This window comes from Acinonyx jubatus, chromosome C1 (assembly GCF_027475565.1).
Source record: "Acinonyx jubatus isolate Ajub_Pintada_27869175 chromosome C1, VMU_Ajub_asm_v1.0, whole genome shotgun sequence".
Taxonomy (NCBI): Eukaryota; Metazoa; Chordata; class Mammalia; order Carnivora; family Felidae; genus Acinonyx; species Acinonyx jubatus.
The window spans coordinates 139598715-139619118 of NC_069381.1; the positions used below are offsets into that span (position 1 = coordinate 139598715).

General features: G+C 36.6%; 1 protein-coding gene across 1 annotated transcript; it reads left to right on the forward strand.

Moving 5' to 3' along the window:
- The first annotated feature begins 670 nt into the window (after positions 1-670).
- TNFAIP6 (TNF alpha induced protein 6) lies at positions 671-18585 on the forward strand. Its single transcript, XM_027055811.2, has 6 exons — positions 671-844; positions 5559-5696; positions 7491-7652; positions 11178-11406; positions 13627-13667; positions 17396-18585. Exons 1-6 carry the CDS (start codon positions 751-753, stop codon positions 17563-17565), a joined length of 834 nt encoding a protein of 277 aa, XP_026911612.1. The 5' UTR covers positions 671-750; the 3' UTR covers positions 17566-18585.
- The last annotated feature ends 1819 nt before the right edge of the window (positions 18586-20404 follow it).

A 20404-nucleotide genomic window follows, 5' to 3' on the forward strand; every position in this document is an offset into this window, starting at 1 on the left:
TGTGGCCTCGGGAAATTTGTGTTATAATAAGATGCCCCAAAGCTGCTGGAATGTCCTAAAGCTCTGAAACAGAGCTACTTTTCCGGAAGTTGATGTCTTTACCTGCTGACCACAATAAGCCAGGGATGGTAACAGATCCACCCCAGGACAAACACAAAGGGTAAAGAAATCCTACATCACTGGAGATAGTTTAGGGTTCACCAAACTATGCCCACCTTTGTTTTAAATTTTCTATACAAGCTTGGCAATGTTTAGAGAAGATTAGAGTAAACTTACTATCGTCAAGTTCAAGGTTAGTGTTTAAGCCCAAACCCCACACTCCATAATTGACTTATTGCAATTAAGACATTCAAGGTTTCTCTTAAAATTCCTACTGAAGTTTTTTGGTTTTGTTTTCATCACTGCTGAATCTGCAACAAGTTACACAAACTCCCTAATAGAAAAGCATCTGTGACAGGCAGAAAAAATGAACCGCTTTCTGAGTAAATGAATTTTAAAATGTAGATCATCATTCTATATCCTTAGTTTTGGTTGCCAATGCAAATGAGTCAGAGGATTTGCTCCAGACACTGAGTTAATTGTGTAACTCTACAGCAAAAAACGCCATTGGAGAGTACTTGCTGACCTCACAGCTGAAAAAAACCATTTAAAAGATGTGGAAACCAGATGTTTCAGTCACATTTCAGCCTCTGCTCTGAGAACTCATCCTGAGCAGCCCCAAACAGGCTATAACTTCTCTACAACTGAGATATGATCATCTTAATTTACTTATTTGTCTTGCTGTGGGAAGAGGCTCACGGATGGGGATTCAAGAACGGAATTTTTCATAACTCCATATGGCTTGGTAAGAAACTTCACTCATGAGCTTCTTATTGGGGATGTTACTTTGAATTCATGCAGAAGTGAATTAAAGCAGTAAATTTTTTTGTTCTGTTCAAGGCTGATGTTTTCAAAGAACATGCTGAGGAAAAACAGCTATTGGAATGCATATGCCTCTTTTTAAAAAAAAGTGTTCTTGCCTTCTAAATTAAAAATAGTTTTCTTTTTACAAAGTGAGCTATTCAGTAGAAAAATAGAGGGTAATATTTATATTCCATATGAAAATATATTTTAACATTTTCAAAGCAGATGTGACGGTAATAGTAGGGAAAGTTTAGCAAAATAAAAACACCATGTTTTTTTTTTCGATGCATTTGCATTCAGATTTCACAACAGGTAATCAAAACAGAAACATAACAGGTAAACTGGAATATACAATAATTTTATAAGCTTTTGCCCAGGTACTCTGACCTGTAAGGTATATCTTGCTATTTCCAAACATCTTTTGACTAGTTGGATGCAAAGCCAGCTTGCAATACAAAAAAAAAAAAAAGAAAAAGGCTTGTATTTCTGAATGTAGTCTCGCCACTCTGATTTCTTTTGTTTGAACTATCCATATAAATACTTTTCTACCCCTTTTGTCAGACAAGGAAAGTTTCTTTTGTTGTTTTGTTTTGTTAAATGTAGGGAAAGGTATGGGCCTAACTGTGCAAAAAAAAGGCCAGATAGAGAAAACTCAAAATACCCTGTATAGTACTCTAAACAATGCTTTCTCATGACACAAATTAATATGGCTTTATGTTCATTACTGTATTTCATAGTGAAAAAATTCTGAATTACTTGAGAAGAAAATTGACAAATTCTTGTATAAAATAGAGAGATAAAGAGAAAGCAAAATTAACCTAGATCTTGTATTTTGGCTTGCTAAGCAGCACATGGACATGGAATATTTTCCCTTTCAGCATGTTTCTCTTTGGTAATAACTGTAGCCATGCGGATTTCATTAAAAAGCTCAATTTGCAATGCACAGCCTTGCCCCTTCTTTCTTCAGCTTGAGCCAGTGAACTAGTTTAATGCTGAACAGTGCAATCCATTTGGCCAAGATGGTGTTTGGGACTTTCTCGAGGAGTGAACAAGTCTCTTTGTTTATTTTCCTTGCACATCATCAAACTTAGGAAATATACACACCTTTGTTAGAAATGGAAAAAACTGCCATAAAGCTAGTAAGAATTAAATCCATATGCAAAAATCTTGAAATGCTGTCAAATTCTCTAATGATCCAGTAATTTGGAGCTGTTGTTTTTTTAAGTGATGCTGTATATTACAAAAATGTGAACCTAGACAATAGAAGTTCTGTCCTAGAGGTAGAGAGGAGCACACCCAAATGTTAATAGTATGCTGCAAATCTGAGGCTCGGGGTAATTGCAAATTGCTTCAATCTGGGACAAATTATTGACCAGTCAGCCTAACACAAATTGTTTACAGTTGGTTAGGTCAATATGGTATTAGAAACTATTTAGAGAGGGAAGAGAGTTGGGTAGGAAGGCAGGAATCTGGTAGCAACTAACACGAACAAGGCATTTTAAACTCTTGGTCTCAGTTCCATGCTAGTAACACGAGAAGATCAAAGTAGGGGATCCCTAAGATTCATTTGTAACTCTGATACCTTCCAGTTCCTTAAATAGTAATTAATATGCCTTAAATAGTAATTTTTTAATAGTAAGGATAAGACACATCACCTAGTTTACATAGATTATGAAAATCAAAATTGCACAAATAAGCAATGCTTTTCAGCCACTGTACTGAATGCGAAAAAGAAGGACAGGTAACATTATCATGAACTCCTACTAGGATCCAGAGGTTATGTTTGTGGGTTTTAATGGTCTGTTTATTCCAAAAATAGCTATCATTATTGCCATTTGATAGATGGGGAAACTGAGGCTTGGGCAGTAATACACCATGTGTCCACTGAAGAACCAACAGGAGAAACCAGAGCCAACATGCTACTGTCGCCCCTTTGTAACCAAACAAAAAAAATGTATTGGTTAAATAGATATACAGTTTAAATGAAAGACTATGGATGATAAAAATTAATAAATTATTATTTCTTCTGAAAAGTAAAACTGTTAAAATTAGGACTCGGGATGCCTGGGTGGCTCAGTTGGTTGAGCATCTGATTTAGCTCAAGTCATGATCTCATGGTTTGTGATTTCGAGCCCCTTGTCATTAGGCTCACTGCCCTCAACATAGAGCCTTCTTCAGGTCCTCTGTCCCCCTCTCTTTGTGCCCCTCCCCTGCTAGTGCGCCCACATTCTCTCTCTCAAAAATGAATAAACATATATTAAAATAAATAAAAATAATAAAATTAGGACACATTGTACAAAGGACCATCTTAGTAGTTTAAAATGCTGAATTGAGGAATACTTTCAAATAAATGTCTGCTTAAAATTGTCAAATATCACAACAAGAGTTCTCAACCTGTTCATAAGGCAAAATAACAGAAGTTTGTTTCTCTTTCAGGAAACATGTATGATATTAATATTATTTAATGAATTGAAAATGATAGCATATTCAAGTTACTATCTTATTATTAGATGAGTTCCAGTCCCAAAAATTTAGGAAATATTACTGGGAGGAAAACTTAAAATTATTTTTCAAAAACCTCTGTCCATTAACTTTTTTTCCTACACACATCATTTTTTGATTAGGGAGTAAAATACCAAGGAAATCTTAGTTTGAGAAACATTTGCAGGCATTAAAATAATTCATACTAATAAAGATCTCATAGTCTATATTCTCAGGGAATAGATACAATTTTGACATTTTTGATAATCTCTGTTAGGATACAAAAGTAAGTTCAAAATGTCCCCCTTCTCTACTAAAAGCCCTACTACTTTTGTACCTCAAAATGAAGGTGCTTCCATTGCTCACTAGTGTCCAAGTTGCTTGGGAACAGGACTTGATCCATTTAGCAAAACTCACAGTATATTCTTAAAATGACCAAACTGGAAACTAGAGAAAGTTTAGTTTATGAGGCTTTACCATATGAAGGACAGACACTTGGGCAGCAGGTGGCTTTCAAACAGGAAGATAACTTTGATATTTCTTGTGTTCACTACCCTAAGAGCATCGAATTGACTAAGTGATGGGACTTTACCACATAATATGTAAGAGCAGGATTCCCCTGTACCATATAATATGTAAGAGCAGGATTCCCCTGCAGCCCAGGGAAAAGAGGGCAAGTGCCAAGCCGCTATTCCTATTAAAGTATGGGAGTGTCAGCTTCAGCTTGGGGAAGAGAGTAATCAATGACATTTCTAACACTACTGGATTTGAGTCTTGCTGCATGCTGAGGAACATGTGTTTTCATTAGAAATGATCCTTTATTTTTTAAAGTGTATTTATTTATTTTTGAGAGAGGGAGAAAGCATGCATGGGGGAGGGGCAGAGAGAGAGAGGGAGAGAGAGAATCCCAAACAGGCTCCCACTGTCAGTGCAGAGCCTGGTGCTGGGCTCAGTCTCACAAACGGTGAGATCATGACCTGAGCCTAAATCAAGAATCAGATGCTTAACGGATTGAGCCACACAGTGTCCCCATTGGAAATGATCTTAATGGTGGCTGATTGTACAGGTCAGGGTACAAAGACTTAACCATAATCTGATAGTCTACACAGAACTACTAGAGATAATGTTATGACTATTGTCCTGGAAATATTTTCACATTGTTTCTATGGCAAAATGCACTCCAAACTCAAAACAATTTAAACAGTGATCTACTGGAAGACAATTCATTTATGACTTACTCCCTAAAATATGTTGGGAACAACATGTGAACTAAAAAAGACAAACCAGATAAAAGAATGTACCAACTGGTTGTTTGGTGTGCCCAGTTTTTTCTCTGCTGTGTTTGAATATTTTTTTTCCTTAATGCAATATTTATTTGCTTTGGATTCCTTCAAACCTTTCCTCAGTTTTTGATTTGTTTACTAAAGTCTCAATTATATTGCATTAGTCATTTCCCTCACATAGATATTTTGGATTATTCTCCTCCATCATTGTGAACCTACATAATGGATCAATTTTCTTTTCTTTCTTTCTTTCTTTTTTTTTTTTTTTTTTTTTGCTTTTACCTCCTTTCCCCCTTATGGTTTACCTTTCTGATTTTTTATTTGATTTAATTTTTTTAACGTTTTATTTATTTTTGAGACAGGGAGAGACAGAACATGAACAGGGGAGGGTCAGAGAGAGGGAGACACAGAATCTGAAATAGGCTCCAGGCTCTGAGCGGTCAGCACAGAGACCGACGCGGGGCTCGAACCCACGGACCACGAGATCATGACCTGAGCTGAAGTCGGCCACTCAACCGACTGAGCCACCCAGGCGCCCCTGATTTTTTATTTGATTTAAAACAAAGCCCGAAAAAGTCAAAACTTTGTCACCTTTTGCTAGTATGGAAATACAATGTTGTATTACAGCTTTCTTTCAGGCTATCAGTTCAGAAACATAATTTAGCCTCAAGTTTCTGTCTCTGTCCTCGAATTTCCCTAAAATTCCCCTCAAATTTTCTTTTTTCCCCAAAGCTTTCTAACAATGAAAACTTAGCCACCCAAGGCCACTGACCCAGGAAACTCTTTGGCAGGAACAATAGCTGATGTAATCTTCTAGATGAGACCACAAAATTTCCTTTGTTCCGCAAGAAATGGATCATAGTGTATTCATGGCCTTTTGTGAATTCACAGAACAAGCAGCAGGTGTGTACCACAGAGAAGCGAGGTCTGGCAAATACAAGCTCACCTACGCAGAAGCCAAGGCAGTGTGTGAATATGAAGGTGGCCGTCTCGCCACCTACAAGCAACTAGAGGCAGCCAGAAAAATTGGTAACTGATTTGACAATGATTTTTCTTCTTTTTCACCTTTGGGGGGGGGGGCATCCCACTTTTCTGGAATCCCTTCATAAGATTTCTCTCACCAGTACTTCCAATACTTTCTCTAAGCCCCTGTGACATCTCTGCTCTCTGGCTTCTCCCACCTTCTCTCCCTAGAGCCACTGAAAAGTTCTTAGTACTAGCAGCTTATTTGGGGGTCACAAGCCATTATGAGCTAATATAATAAAAGTCAAAGGAAAACAAAGATATCATTATGTCAACATCATTTCTATTCCTCATTAATTTTAATGCCACTTCTATTTATTTTTAATACTATCTTTTCTTAAAGTCCAAGTATGGGTTCCTCAGCTATTTAATGTTACTGTGTTGAGTTTTACAAAGAAATTTGCTTGGTAGAAGAAATATTGAATTTGGTGGCTTTTTTTTTTCTTCAAATTTTTTAAAGTTAAGTGGGAGAATACATTTGTACTTTAGGATCAAAAGGAAGATAAAGAGGTTATAATATAACAGGAAAAAGAAACTGAGAAGATGATGTCAGGAAACCTGGTGTAAACCCAGTGACTAACTAATGCTAGTTGCTTCTTAAAAAAAAAAAAAAATGCACCTTGATAATTTCTCCTGGACTTATAGGAAAATCCAGAAGGCCACCCCCATTCAGAGCTTTCTTCTCCATTGAAGAAACTCCTTTGCTGGAAGAAAAATACCTGGCAAAGCTTACGTTATTATTACATATTACTCAGGATAAAAATAAAGGTGTTGTCTCAAGTCCCCAAAGTCTCGCCACCAGATTGTTCAGTCTAGACCCATAAGGCTACGTGTGAAGCAGTAACTGAAAGATGGATACAGAGGCCAGGGCCTTTACTAACTGCCCTGGACTTCTAATAAAACTACTCTTGGCTGGCAGTGGCAAATATTTAAACAGCCTCCGAAGCTGGGCAAGGAAAACAGGGCTGCGGCTTTGTTCGAAATTTATGAGCATTTTTATCCCTATTCAAATTTGTAAAAATATTAGCAAATGTTAATTGATCCTGAAATAGAAATTAATTATCATTTGAAAAAAATTCTTTTCCAGGATTGATGGGTAATTTCAGAAATTACTTCATGCCACTAGATAGGTCCTTCGTGAAAAGAAGCCAGCTCTGAACTTGGATTGTTTTCATATCCATGGTATTATGGTTTCCAGTCCATCTGCCTCTTTTTTTCTTTAAAAAAAATTTTTTAAGCTTGTTTATTTTGAGAGAGAGAGACAGAGAGCAAGCAGGGAAGGGGCAGAAAGAGAGGGAGAGGGAATCCCAAGCAGGCTCTGTGCTGTCAGCATGAAGCCCAATGTGGGACTCAAACTCACAAACCGTGAGATCATGACCAAGAGTCGGATGCTTACAACTGAGCCACCCAGGTGCCCCTGCCTCTTTGTTTTCAAATAAGATGTCATTTTCTAGTACATGTCAGATGTTATATTTTATATGTATTCAAACTTTATTTTATTTTTTAAGAAAACAGTTAAGAAAGAAAAGAAAAGAAAGGAAAGGAAAGGAAAGGAAAGGAAAGGAAAAGAAAAGAAAGAAAAGAAAAGAAAAGAAAAGAAAAGAAAAGAAAAGAAAAGAAAAGAAAAGAAAAGAAAAGAAAAGAAAAGAAAGAAAAAGAAAAAGGAAGGAAGGAAACAATTTTTCTCCTTTTCCATAACTGGATTTGGGCAGTTGAGAAGCAGCTATTTTTATTAAGCTGACCTTCACGCAGCTGAGGAACTTTACCCTTTAGGCCTATAACCTTTTCCTTCTCTTGCAGGATTTCATGTCTGTGCTGCTGGGTGGATGGCCAAGGGCAGAGTTGGATATCCCATTGTGAAACCCGGGCCCAACTGTGGATTTGGAAAAACTGGCATTATCGATTATGGAGTCCGTCTTAATAGGAGTGAAAGATGGGATGCCTATTGCTACAACCCACATGGTTTGTTAAAAATAATAATTTTATACTTCACAAAAACAGTTGACACGTTAACAACAACAGAGATGTTAAAAAATAATGGCTCCTTCTCCCAGAGATAAATCAACCTAGCGATGATAATTATTAATAATAACAACCATTCAGGGGCATCTGGGTGACTCAGTCGGCTATGCGTTTGACTTCGGCTCAGGTCATGATCCACATTGGGTTGTCTGCTGTCAATGCAGAGTCTGCTTTGGATCCTCTGTCTCCCCTCTCTCTGCTCCTCCCCCACTTGCACCCTCTCTTTCTCAAAAATAAACATTTAAAAAAATAATAATAACAACAATTCACAGAATGATTATGCCATGCCAGATACTGACTCATGCTCCTTCCTCATCTACACTGTCACATAATGCAACAATTCTGCAAGAAGCTACTGTTATACCCATTTTAGAAATTAGGAAATTTAAAGTCTAATAACTTACGCCAATTCAGATATCTAATAATTAACAGGTAGCTTGTATCACGGATTCAGGCCTTTTCTATGCTACATCTTTTTCTATTCCCAATCACAAAGCGGTGGGCTGGCGGGGGGGGGGTTGGTTTGGGGAACGGGAGAGAAGCAGGTTATAAACTTGTCACGGTTAATTAGCTAACACAAAGCGATGCTACAAATGTTAATTGTTCAAAATTACCTCTTTGATAGAATGGGGAAAAAGGAGACAAACTCTTTCCCTAATTTCTTTTTTTTTTTTAAATCCTTATCAATTTTTGAGAGAGAGAGAAAGAGAGAGAGAAAGAGACAGCACAATCAGGGAAGGGGCAGAGAGAGGGAGACACAGAATCTGAAGCAGGCTCCAGGCTCCGAGCTGTCAGCACAGAGCCTGACGTGGGGCTCAAACTCACAAACTGTGAGATCATGACCGGAGCTGAAGTCTGATGCGTAACTGACTGAGCCACCCAGGCATCCCTTCCCCTAATTTCTTTTTGTGCATAAATTCTTAAACTACCAAACTAAGCAACTCTTATTCTGTGATTTGTTTTCACAATTATATACTGGATATATTAGTTATTATTATACAGTATATTTTTATTCATATTTTTTCCCATGGTTAACTGTAGCTAGGAAATTTTTAAAGAGAAAATTAATTCAACATAATTACTCTAAAGAGCTATTCTTTATTCATGTTCTTGGAGAAAAAATAGATTGTTCTTTTTGGATATATTTTCCCCAGGACGATACTACGAAGAATTATAATGTGTTACCATCTGTCTCACATTTAGGGTCACAAACACCCTCAGGTGTTGCCTTATTTGGATCTACCTTATAAGAAAGTCCCTATAGTAAAGTTACAATAAGTTATAGTGAAGTTCTAGCATATTATTATAGAATCTATTATATAATGATATTAACCATTGGAAAATAGTTTCTCATGTTTGTAACTAATCTTTATCTTAAAATAATGTGTATTCTAAGTAGAAAAGAATTTTGCCTAGAGCCATCATCTATTTCCACTCAAGACCAAATATGAATAAACACTTACAGTGCATTTATGTAGGACTATAATTTTCAAATCACTTTGACATACATTAAATCTATTTTATATTTAGTTCTATATTCAGACATTATTAATAGTCCATATACCTTCTTTTCCTTCCCTTTTCCTCTCTTCCTTTTTCTTCAATATATTCATACAAGCAACTTTCTGTTTACTCTTAAGAGTAACTTTTATTTCCAAGTATATTCCGATTCTTTCTTTGCTTGATAAACTTTAGGATCTCTGAGCATCTATTCAATCATTTCCACGCATCAAGATCTAGGGGAGATAAAGAAGTGCCAATTGGAAGTTTCCTACAGTATTTCCTTGCCCTTTTATACAAACGCCACCTTAACTTACAAATTTTTATAAATTGCTTTTGTTTCTCATAGAGGCTGAATCCTTTTTACTCTGGGAATATTTGTACAGAATCCTGAGACACTTGTTCTTACTCAATTCTCAGCTTACTTTTGGACTCAGTGACCGGCTGAGTTTTTAGGATGTGGTGAGCCTGAAGGGGACTGGGAACCGCCTGAACTAGCACTGAGGGAAGAACAGTTCGCTGAAAAATAATTGGAAGGAAAAGATCATAACCATATCATAAAAATAAAGCAATGATTATCAATTAATCAATAAAATGTAGAGCTGATAGATAGGGCTAAATAGACAAATTGTTCAATATTTGAATTGTTTCCTAATCTAATGGTAGGAACAATAAAGATAGGATGGTAGGGGACAGGGCAAGTCACTCCAAAACCTGGCACTGTACATGCTTATGCACACATATGAGCTATGTATTATATAATATTTAATATTACAATAAGAACAGCTTACATTTTATGTAACACCCTTAAGTTATCTTCCATGTTACTATCCTAAGAATAATCCTGTGAAGTAGGTAATAGGAGAGACATGATTATATTTACTTTACCAATGAAGAAACTGAAGTATCCAGTGGTCACAGAGCTCAGACTGGATCCCTGACCTTCTTTCTTTTGTCATTCCCGTCTTTCTAAGATTCTGTTGGGTCCTTGGGAAGATAAGCTTCCTTACCTTCTATGGTATTCAGGATTCTAACCCATTTTTTTTTTAAATAGTTGTTTTAAAGGATAACATTCTTGGAAAAAGTCTCTAACTGATATAATGAAAGATATTTTCGAACGCTCCTCACAGTCACCACCACCACCACCACTCGTGTAATTTTTGAGTTTCCAGACTGTACTTTTTTTCAGGACACAAGACACTTATTTGATCTGAAATTAAAATTAACCAGGGCCTTTCCATACCTTTCCCTCAAGGTCACACTGTAAAATCACTGGCAGAGGTTGCTGGTCTGTTTGTTCTCATACAGGTTATAAGGATGACAGTAATCCAGAAAATGATAAATTACTTGAAAAAAACAAACATTAATATCTCCATCAAATCCTCAAATATTAGGATCAAGGTGTTAGTTTAAAGCCAGTAAAAGGAGTATAGAATGATTGTAAATTATTCTTTTTAACTGAATTACAGTGACCTCCAAGGTCCCTTGTGATCCTGAAATTCTATAATGATTTTCCAAACAGAATTTATTGGACTCATTATTCTAAATGTTCAAGAGTCTTGAAGACACAGTGTTGACACTAGGGGACAAAATCCCAGCCATCTTGATTGGGCTGTTGGTAAAATTGGTATATGTATTCATCAAAATATATACACATGAGACCTGCACATTCTAAGCTCAAAAGATAAAAAGGAAAAAAAGTAAACAAGAGCACAATTAAATTGCTGTTTTTTCTTGCTGTTTTACTTTTTTAAAAAAATTCAGTCTATATTCATTTGAGAAAATTTAGCGATGAATAATGAAAAAATTCATTTATTCTCTAACTACAAGTATATGTATTTAATATTTCATTAAAAGCAATAAATAGGCAATAAGAAGTGCATATCCGTTTAAAATAGGGATAATATTTTTTTCTAATGCTTTCTTTCTTTCTTTTCTTTCTTTTTTTTTTTTTATCCACTTCAGCAAAAGAGTGTGGTGGTGTCTTTACAGATCCAAAGCGAATTTTTAAATCTCCAGGCTTCCCAAATGAGTATGATGATAACCAGATCTGCTACTGGCACATTAGACTCAAGTATGGTCAGCGTATTCACCTGAGCTTTTTGGACTTTGACCTTGAAGATGACCCAGCTTGCTTGGCTGACTATGTTGAAATATATGACAGTTACGATGATGTCCACGGCTTTGTGGGAAGGTATGTGTTTCCCCATATAAAAAGTTAAAAATACATCCAATATTTTGTTTGATGGTTCTTTAACTTTCTTTACCTGTCCCCATAGTTATTGATTTTCCAGTATTTTTTCTCCCCTGCAACACCATAGCCTTTAAAAATTGTGCTTTATTTTTTTAAGTTTATGTATTTGAGAGAGAGACAGTCAGCGAAAGAGAGGGAACACACATGTGGGCTTGCAAGAGCGGTGGGAGGGGCAGAGACAGAGAGTGAGAGTGAGCGAGAGAATCCCAAGCAGGTTCCGCAGAACCAGATGAGGGGCTCAACTCATGAGCTGTGACACCATGACCCGAGCAGAAATCCAGAGTCAGACGCTCAACTAACTGAGCCACCCAGGCACCTCAACACCATATCTTTTTTTAGCAAAGATTTTTCTTAGCACGTTAAGCCAGTCAGCTGCTACATGTTCATATTTTTGAAATAGTAATAGCTGCCTTTTGATTACTGTTAAGTAATCAGCAGTAAGAATTAAACAGTCTATCTAAAAAGACCTCAAGATTTAATTAACAACAGAAGGAAGAAGACAAATGCGAACTGAGAAAGTTTCAAGTATTCTAATTTCTATCAACCTCCTAAAAATAATGATAAATTCAGTAATTATTGTCTTTCTTCTAAGTACAAAGCATTGTGTTAAGCATTATGAATGTAAGAATAGGCGAAGTACAGCCCCTAATCTCGTACAATTTACTTAGAAGTACAATGGAAATATGCTTTAAAATAGCTTTCTTTGCCATAAGAAACACGTGCTCCTTTCCTCAGTATCTCTCCCGTGATTTTTCAAGGGAGACAATATTTGCTGGGACACAATATTTCTGTGTTCCCATCCTAAATCATCAATATAGTTTAAACTTTGAATGTCTCACAAAATATTACAAATCAAAAAGTATATAATTATATCTTTTATTTATATAGCCCCCACTTCATAATGCATATCTTGGACTATCCATTATCAATAGACTATCAGTGATCAATTTTCTATTATCCATGACAGTAATTTAATGAAAGAAAATGGTAGTGAGGACAATTAAAAATGACAGACTCAGTAGTTTGCTGTGACGTGAAATGTAACTGAAATACAAAGAAAAACCAAGCATTTCTTGCATAAATGAACAACAATTTTTGGAGGGAAATTGTTTTTGTTTTGTTTTGTTTTGCTCTTTGGCTGACAGACCACTGCGATAGAAAAAATACAAATAGTTTTTAAAAAATAGGTTGAAGAAGATATGAAGCAGGGTTGGGGAAATTAAGAGCTAAGTATTTATTGAAAGAATGGACATCCTACCTTGAGAATCAAGATGATATTTTTATTCTAAACCTAGTTTCAGAAATCAATTACAGTCCTAGATACAATCACATACTATTTTTTAAAAGGTTTTCAATAGACTAATTTGTCATTTATTGTATTTATGTTATGTGATAAATCCATCCCTTTTATATAATGTGCAAGGGAATTCCTTTCAAGTCATGATTCAGATAAAAATCAATCCCTCTTACAAGGTCCAACATAATTTTCCGCATTTAAATCAGTCTACACTAGAATTCAGAATATTAATACTATCAGCCATATACCTATTCCTCTTTAACTGTGAAGAAAGCCTTACGGGATTAATCAGAAACAAATTAAAAATTTTCCCAAATACATTCAAGTTGCCTACTACACAAATAATTCTGCAAGTACACAGAGTAGAAATGCCACATGTTCTTTTTTTAAGAATCTCAACAGGGGCGCCTGGGTGGCTCAGTCGGTTAGGTGTCCGACTTCAGCCAGGTCACGATCTCGTGGTCTGCGAGTTCGAGCCCCACGTCAGGCTATGGGCTGATGGCTCAGAGCCTGGAGCCTGCTTCCGATTCTGTCTCACTCTCTCTCTGCCCCTCCCCCGTTCATGCTCTGTCTCTCTCTGTGTCAAAAATAAATAAATGTTAAAAATAAATAAATAAATAAATAAATAAAGAATCTCAACACTGTGAGGTTATTTCAAACAGCAAACTTTTTTTTTAACTCTTCTCTCTTACAATTTCAAGTTAAAAAAAAAAACCCCAAAACAATAAAAAAATATATAAAATAATAGGAAAGTGAGCCATTACTTAGGAAAATAAAGCACTCTAATTATAGGTCAGAGCCACTTGCAATAGCTGTGTAATATTCATTCGTGTGACTTCTCTTTTTTAAAAATTCCCTTTCAGATACTGTGGAGATGAGCTTCCAGAAGACATCATTAGTACAGGTAATGGCTCTAAATTGAGGTGTAAGACTATGGTTTGTTTTCCCATAGTGTCACAGAAAATAAAGAACTCAGTAGTTACTACTATTTTCTTTTTAAAGTTGAGAGAACAATTGGGACAGATGTAGCCTGCTAGCTTGTAAAATGCAGAGTTTGTCTCTTCTTAAAGCCTTATGCCACCTTACACTAAAAATGTGTAGACTCGTTATGTGGAGGAATGCAAGTCTGAGATAGTCTCAAATCTGCAAATCCCTGAAAACTGCTGTAGGTTATGATTTCCATAAAATTAGGTAATACACCAAAGTGTTTCATCAATAAAGGATTGAAAAGTATTCTCAAAAGCATTAAAGCTGTTAAAAATACCTTCTGTCAAAAAAAAAAAAAAACAGTCACTAAAAAAAATTTTGTGTCATACTAACTGCATTTTTATCTTAGTACAGCATTCCCCACAGTGTTGTAAAGAACACCGTTCTAGGAGATATTTTTAACAGGTGTTGCAAAAGAAAAGAACTCTAAGGTCAAGTAAATTTGGGAAACATTGGGTTAAACCAATGTTAAACAAATCTCTTTAATGGAAGATGTCAGAGAGTTTTTAATATGCTAATTATGCAAAGTAAATGTCAAAAGGCGAGCTATGGTAGGCAATGTGTTCCAAATCTTTTTAACTCCTGCAAATTATTTGTGACTTTGTTCCAAGCAATATACCTCAAGCATAGTCGTATATATTTAGTTCAATAAGCAATTCCACTGCCATTGACCCAAACTGCTATTTTCTGGCTGAAAACCTTTAGTTTCTTAGATATTTTTATTTTTTTCTTGTTATTTCCATCCCCAGCACTAGTAGCTGGCATTCTTACTTGTTCTATTTTTCCTCCAAGTTATAAAATTATCACAATGTTTCTGCAACTAAAAACAACAAAATACACTGAATTACAATTTCTAAGTAGTTCTTAAGCTCAGACACCACTAGCTCAATTACTCCCACACCCTAGCCTTGAGGTGCATGAAATTCTTATTTAAGCGTCATTATTACAAAAGATGGAACTTCTTATTCAATTCTTGAATGATTAATACTTAAATGTTATTCATTCATTCTCTACGTTACAATTTCCCTGGTCAGGGCAAACTATTAAACTATTTGTTTGTCTCATTCTTTTCTTGAGGTCATATTTTACGTTAACAGAAAGTTAAAAGGACATGAGCTGCAGGAGGTAGTTGGGAGAGGAGAATCCTATTCTTAAAAAAGAAAAAAAAAACTAAACAGGGAGAGTCAAATGCCTGAAACTTGACATTTTTCTTGTTTTGTCTAAAACAGACTAAACTTACTGCAAGTGTAAACAAATCAGTATTTTTCTAGCATAACTGCAAGAAACTGAAAACACACAATTTATGATTCAGAGAGAAACAAATGAACTCACAGAAGAGAACAGTGAAACAAAACAGCCAAAGATTTAGCAAGACAGCAAGAGCAGGAAATTGATACCAAATAACAGAAAAACATTTAAAATACATTTGAAGTATAATCCTATCAGTCAAGTATAATGCTGTTAACATTTGATCTAGTTTTCTGTATTAAAGAAAATTTTTTTTTAATGTTCATTTATTTTTGAGACAGAGTTTGGGGGGGGGCGGTGCAGAGAGAGAGGGAGACACAAAATGTGAAGCAGGCTCTAGGTTCTGAGCTGAGCAGCACAGAGCGCAATGCAGGGTTCAAACTCACAAACCATGAGATCATGACCTGAACCGAAGTCAGAGGCTTAACTGACTGAACCACTCAGGTGCCCCTGACTTGGTTTTCTTCTTAAATATATCCTTGTTCACTCCAGAATATTAATATTAAAAAACAAAAACAGAAAATGAATGAACTAAGAACTAGCCGTAAACTATATCACTTTAATAAAAGGTATATAAAGTAAGAGTATACCCACTCTCCTCATCTGTCCCCACCCAAGAAAGACATTAGCCATTCTTCCAGGTGTTTTCCTGTATTAAATAAACATTATATCCACACACACCATGGAAGTATTTCCAAGTCACCATATAATATGTAGATCATTCAAATTCATTTTAATAATTGCCTAGTATGTCACTGTATGGATGTGCCATACATAATTTGTCATGTACCAATATTTAACATCCTACAGATGGTTGTTTCTTTTTTTTTTTTTCCTTTCACTAACGTTTCACTGTATATTTTTAAACCTCTACTTTGTGGTGCTGGGGGTTTTTTTTGTTTGTTTTGGTTTGGTTTTTTTGGGTTTTTTATTTTTATTTTTATTTTTTTCTTTCTTTTTTTTTTAACATTTATTTATTTTTGAGACAGAGAGAGACAGAGCATGAACGGGGGAGGGGCAGAGAGAGAGGGAGACACAGAATCGGAAGCAGGCTCCAGGCTCTGAGCCATCAGCCCAGAACCCGACGCGGGGCTCGAACTCGCGGACCGCGAGATCGTGACCTGAGCCGAAGTCGGACGCTCAACCGACTGAGCCACCCAGGCGCCCCTTTTTGCTTTTTTTTTAAAAGAGATTCCTAGAAGTGAAAATTTGGGGTCACAAGTGATTTCATTTTAAATGTTGATAGACGTTGCCAAGCTGGCACTAGGCCTACAGTTGCCAATTTGTATATCAACTAGTTGAGTAATCTGTAAAATGTGTTCTCTTTGTTTGTTTTTAGTTTAGGCAACTCTTCCAAGTCTGAGAAAAGTGTAGTGGATCAGAGCATGAACTGACCAGGGCAGAGACTGCCTGGGCTCAAACCCGGTTGTGTCACATTAGCTTTGTTGTAGCTTTGGACAACTCAAGCTCTCTATGCCTCAATTTCACCTGTAACATAAAAATTTTAATATCCACCTCATGATGTGGTGGGGAATAAATGAATTAATAGATGAAACACACTTAAAGCTGTGCTTGGCAAACAATTAAATTTATGTGGGTTTTTTTGGAATGAATTCTGGATTTGTGATGTGGATGAAGAAGGCCTTTACCTCCCCAAAAAGAAAAATATACCTATATTTTACTTTATATAATAAATTTTCCCTTTTAGCACATTTTGGTCTTTAATGCAGGCAAAATGTATTTAGGTATTCTGTGTAAAGTAAGGAGTTAGTGTTGTGGCTTTGTTTCTTACAATGGAAAGCTTGTTGCCCTGACATCACTTATAAATAATCCATCCATACCTCCCTGGTTTAAACTGCCTGCCACTCTCCTGTAATTCAGTGGATGTTCCTTCTATAAAGAATACTTTTGGGGCGCCTGGGTGGCTCAGTCGGTTAAGTGTCCGACTTCAGCTCAGGTCATGATCTCTCACTCCATGAGTTCCAGCCCTGCGTCAGGCCCTGTGCTGGCAGCTCAGAGCCTGGAGCCTGCTTCAGATTCTGTGTCTCCATCTCTCTCTGCCCCTCCCCCGCTCATGCTCTGTCTCTCTCACTCTCAAAAATGAATAAATATTTTTAAAAATTTAAAAAAAAAAGAATACTTTTTAAAACAGAATAGGCAAGATTTCCCGTAGGACAGATTGAAGGGCCAGAGGAGGAAATAGAGAAGTCTCCCACTCTGCTGTACTTGACAATGGAAGGAAGCACAGATTCCACGTCTTCAGAATCCAGCTCTGAATCCTGGGAGTCTGGTTCATGAATTTTTATGTTCTCCTATAAGAATGATGAGTCTTTGGACTGTCAGCCAAATCAAAGTAGAGTAACATCTTTGTTCTTTTGCACTCCCCTGTCTCACCAGGAAATGTCATGACCTTGAAGTTTCTAAGTGACGCTTCAGTGACAGCGGGAGGTTTCCAAATCAAGTATGCTGCTGTGGATCCTCTATCCAAATCCAGTCAAGGAAAAAACACAAGTACTGCTTCTACTGGAAATAAAAACTTTTTAGCTGGGAGATTTAGCCATTTATAAAACAAATAAGGACACTCAAGTGTTGATGTTTGTATCTTTTGGAACCCCTTTGATCTCACTTTTATATATTAGTGGTAGCATTTATTTATTATTTTTCTAAATGTGAAAGGCAATAACTGATAATTTGGGGAAAATTGGAAAATACAGAAATTTTAAGTGAAAAAATAAAATATCTTATAATCCCACTGCATAAAAATAACAAATATTAACATTTGTATATTTTTCTTTTAGTTATTTTTCAATTTGTGGTATATGTATATATGTATCTATATGTATTTGTATTTGTATTTGAAATTTGGGAATCCTGCTCCATGTACAGTTTTAATATTTTGGTTTTTTTAAACTTGAACTTTATGGCTTAAGCATTTCCCCATATCGTTGATTATTCTGCAATAACATAATTTTGAACAGCTGTAAAATAATCTGTGGTATGATTATTCCATACTTTATTTAAGCCTATCTGCTTTGTGGGAATTTTAAGTTGCTTTCATAAATATTGCTGCAATAAATATTACTGAACATGTGTATTTATACAGCTCTCTAATTATTGGGGATAGGGTCCTAGAAGTAGAATTACTGGCTCAGATATTAATTAAAATAGGATTTTCTTCAAGTCCCTGGCTGGTTCTGTTGGTAGAGCATATGACTCATGATCTTGGGGTTGTGAGTTCGAGCCCCATGCTGAGGGTGGAATTTACTTTAAAAAAATAAAATAAAATAAATGTACAGCTTTAAAAAAATAGAATTTTCTTTTTTATGGGCAAAAGTGACATATCATTATGGTTTCGATTTGCAGTGAGATTGATGGTTGGTTTATATATTTTTGATCAATTTTTAAAAATTTTTCATGTCTTTCATCCATTGTTTTACTTACACAATCTTTTATTGATTTATAAGAAATCATTACATATCGGATATATAATTTCACGTCTCTCCTATATGTTGCAATTTAATTTTGTGTGAAGTTTGATTTATATAATGTTTTTTCATGTATTAAAGGTTAAATTTTATTTGCTATCATACTGATATTGCTGCAGTCTCTTGTCTTTATATTTATAATGGATATTCCCATTACAAGTTTATATATTTATTCATTAATATTTTATTCTTGTTGCTTTATGGCTTTGCTGTCTTAGAAGGAAAAAGTCATAGTTGTTACCCTTTATATGAAAGGTAATGGTTACCATCCAGTTAAACTCAGCAGAAATATATGTGCCTGGCATTGTTCTGGACACTTGGGAAACACTCAAGAACCAAATGAACAAAAATCCTCAGGTATGGGGAGCTTATGTTCTGGTGGGAGGAGAGAGACAATAATTAAACATGATAAATTAGTAGGGGTGTTATAATAAATACTCAGTGCCCAGGAAGAGACGAGCCACGTGCACTCAGGAACCAGGATAAAACGTTTATTGCCCACCAGGACCAGCCCAGCGGAGTCACCTCCAAAGGCTGAGCCCTGAACCTTGGCATCAGCCTCCTTTTATGGTTGGGATGGTAAGGGGTTGAGAGACAAAAAAAAGGGGGGGGGGAGGGGGCACTAATCAGTGGTGCTAGGTGGGCAGTTGGTGGACACAGGAGGAAAGCAAGATTACAGAAGCCAAAAGCATATAAGGGGAGTATCCAGCTTCGGACATCTGGCTGGCCCCTTTTATCTTGTTTTTACTAGCTTTCCTTCTCAGGGGTACCTGGGTGGCTCAGTTGGTTTGGTGTCTGACTCTTGATTTTGGGTCAGTTCATGATCTTTTGGTTCATGACTTGGAGCCCTGGGCTGGGCTCCACACTAACTGTGCTGGGCCTGCTTGGGATTCTCTCTTTCTCCCTCTCTCTGCCCCTCCCATGATCTAGCATGCAAGTGCGCTCACATGCGCATGCTCTCTCTCTCTCTCAAAATAAACAAACTTAAACAAAGAACATGGTAAATTAGTAAACTACATGTTAGAAAAAAATTACAGTGTTGGGGCACCTGGGTGTCTCAGTCAGTTAAGCGACTGACTCTTGATTTCAGCTCAGGTCATGATCTTGTGGTTCATAGGGTCGAGCCCCATGTCTGGGCTCTGCACTGACAGCACAGAGCCTGCTTGGCACCTCTCTCTCCCTTTCTGTCTGACCCTCCCCTGCTCCCACTCTCTCTCTGTCTCTCAAAATAAATAAATAAACTTAAAAAAAAAAGATTAGAGAGTGTTGCCTACAAAATTACTAATGATATGCCCCGATTCGAGAGACCCCCTGAAAACAAACCACCAGAGTCCAGAGCCAAAGCCAAGCGGCAAGGGTCGTTTATTGCAGGTTCGAACCCGGTCCTCCGCGCACTCGTTGCCGGTGACGCAAGAGGCCCCGAGCAAGGATCTTACAGCTTCTTTTATAGACAGGCACAAACAAGTTAGGGATTTTTTTTGAGGTTACAGAGCTGTTATAGGTTGACATTTAAATTTGAACACTCAGCAGAACTCGATTGGTTCCCGCCTTTATTTCAAACCATTCAGCAGAACTTGATTGGTTCCCGCCTTTATGTCAGACTATGACCGGGCGCACCCTGGCTGGTTTCGGGAACGGCGGGGGAAGGGAAAGATCTTTTCTTTGCAGTTGTGAGTACACCTGGTAATTTTTCTCTTAGCCTCTCACTAATGGAATGAGTATAGATTTTAAAAAAAGAAAGGCTTAAGAACTGAGCCTTGGAAGAGGAAGATCAGCAGAGAAGACTGAGAAAGAACAAAGGGTGAATTGGAAGGAAAATCCCTTGGGGTCCTAGAAGCCTAGTGAAAAATACATCAAGGAGGAGGGAGTGATCAACTGTATTAAATGTTGCCAGTAGATTTACAAAGATGAGTGCTGAGAA

Bases quoted from the DNA above. Each gene is read 5' to 3' on its own strand.
- TNFAIP6 (XM_027055811.2), top strand. From the start codon at position 751: ATGATCATCTTAATTTACTTATTTGTCTTGCTGTGGGAAGAGGCTCAC. The intron at 845-5,558 runs GTAAGAAACTTC...GTGAATTCACAG, and splicing joins TCATAACTCCATATGGCTTG to AACAAGCAGCAGGTGTGTAC. The intron at 13,668-17,395 runs GTAATGGCTCTA...CTGTCTCACCAG, and splicing joins AGAAGACATCATTAGTACAG to GAAATGTCATGACCTTGAAG.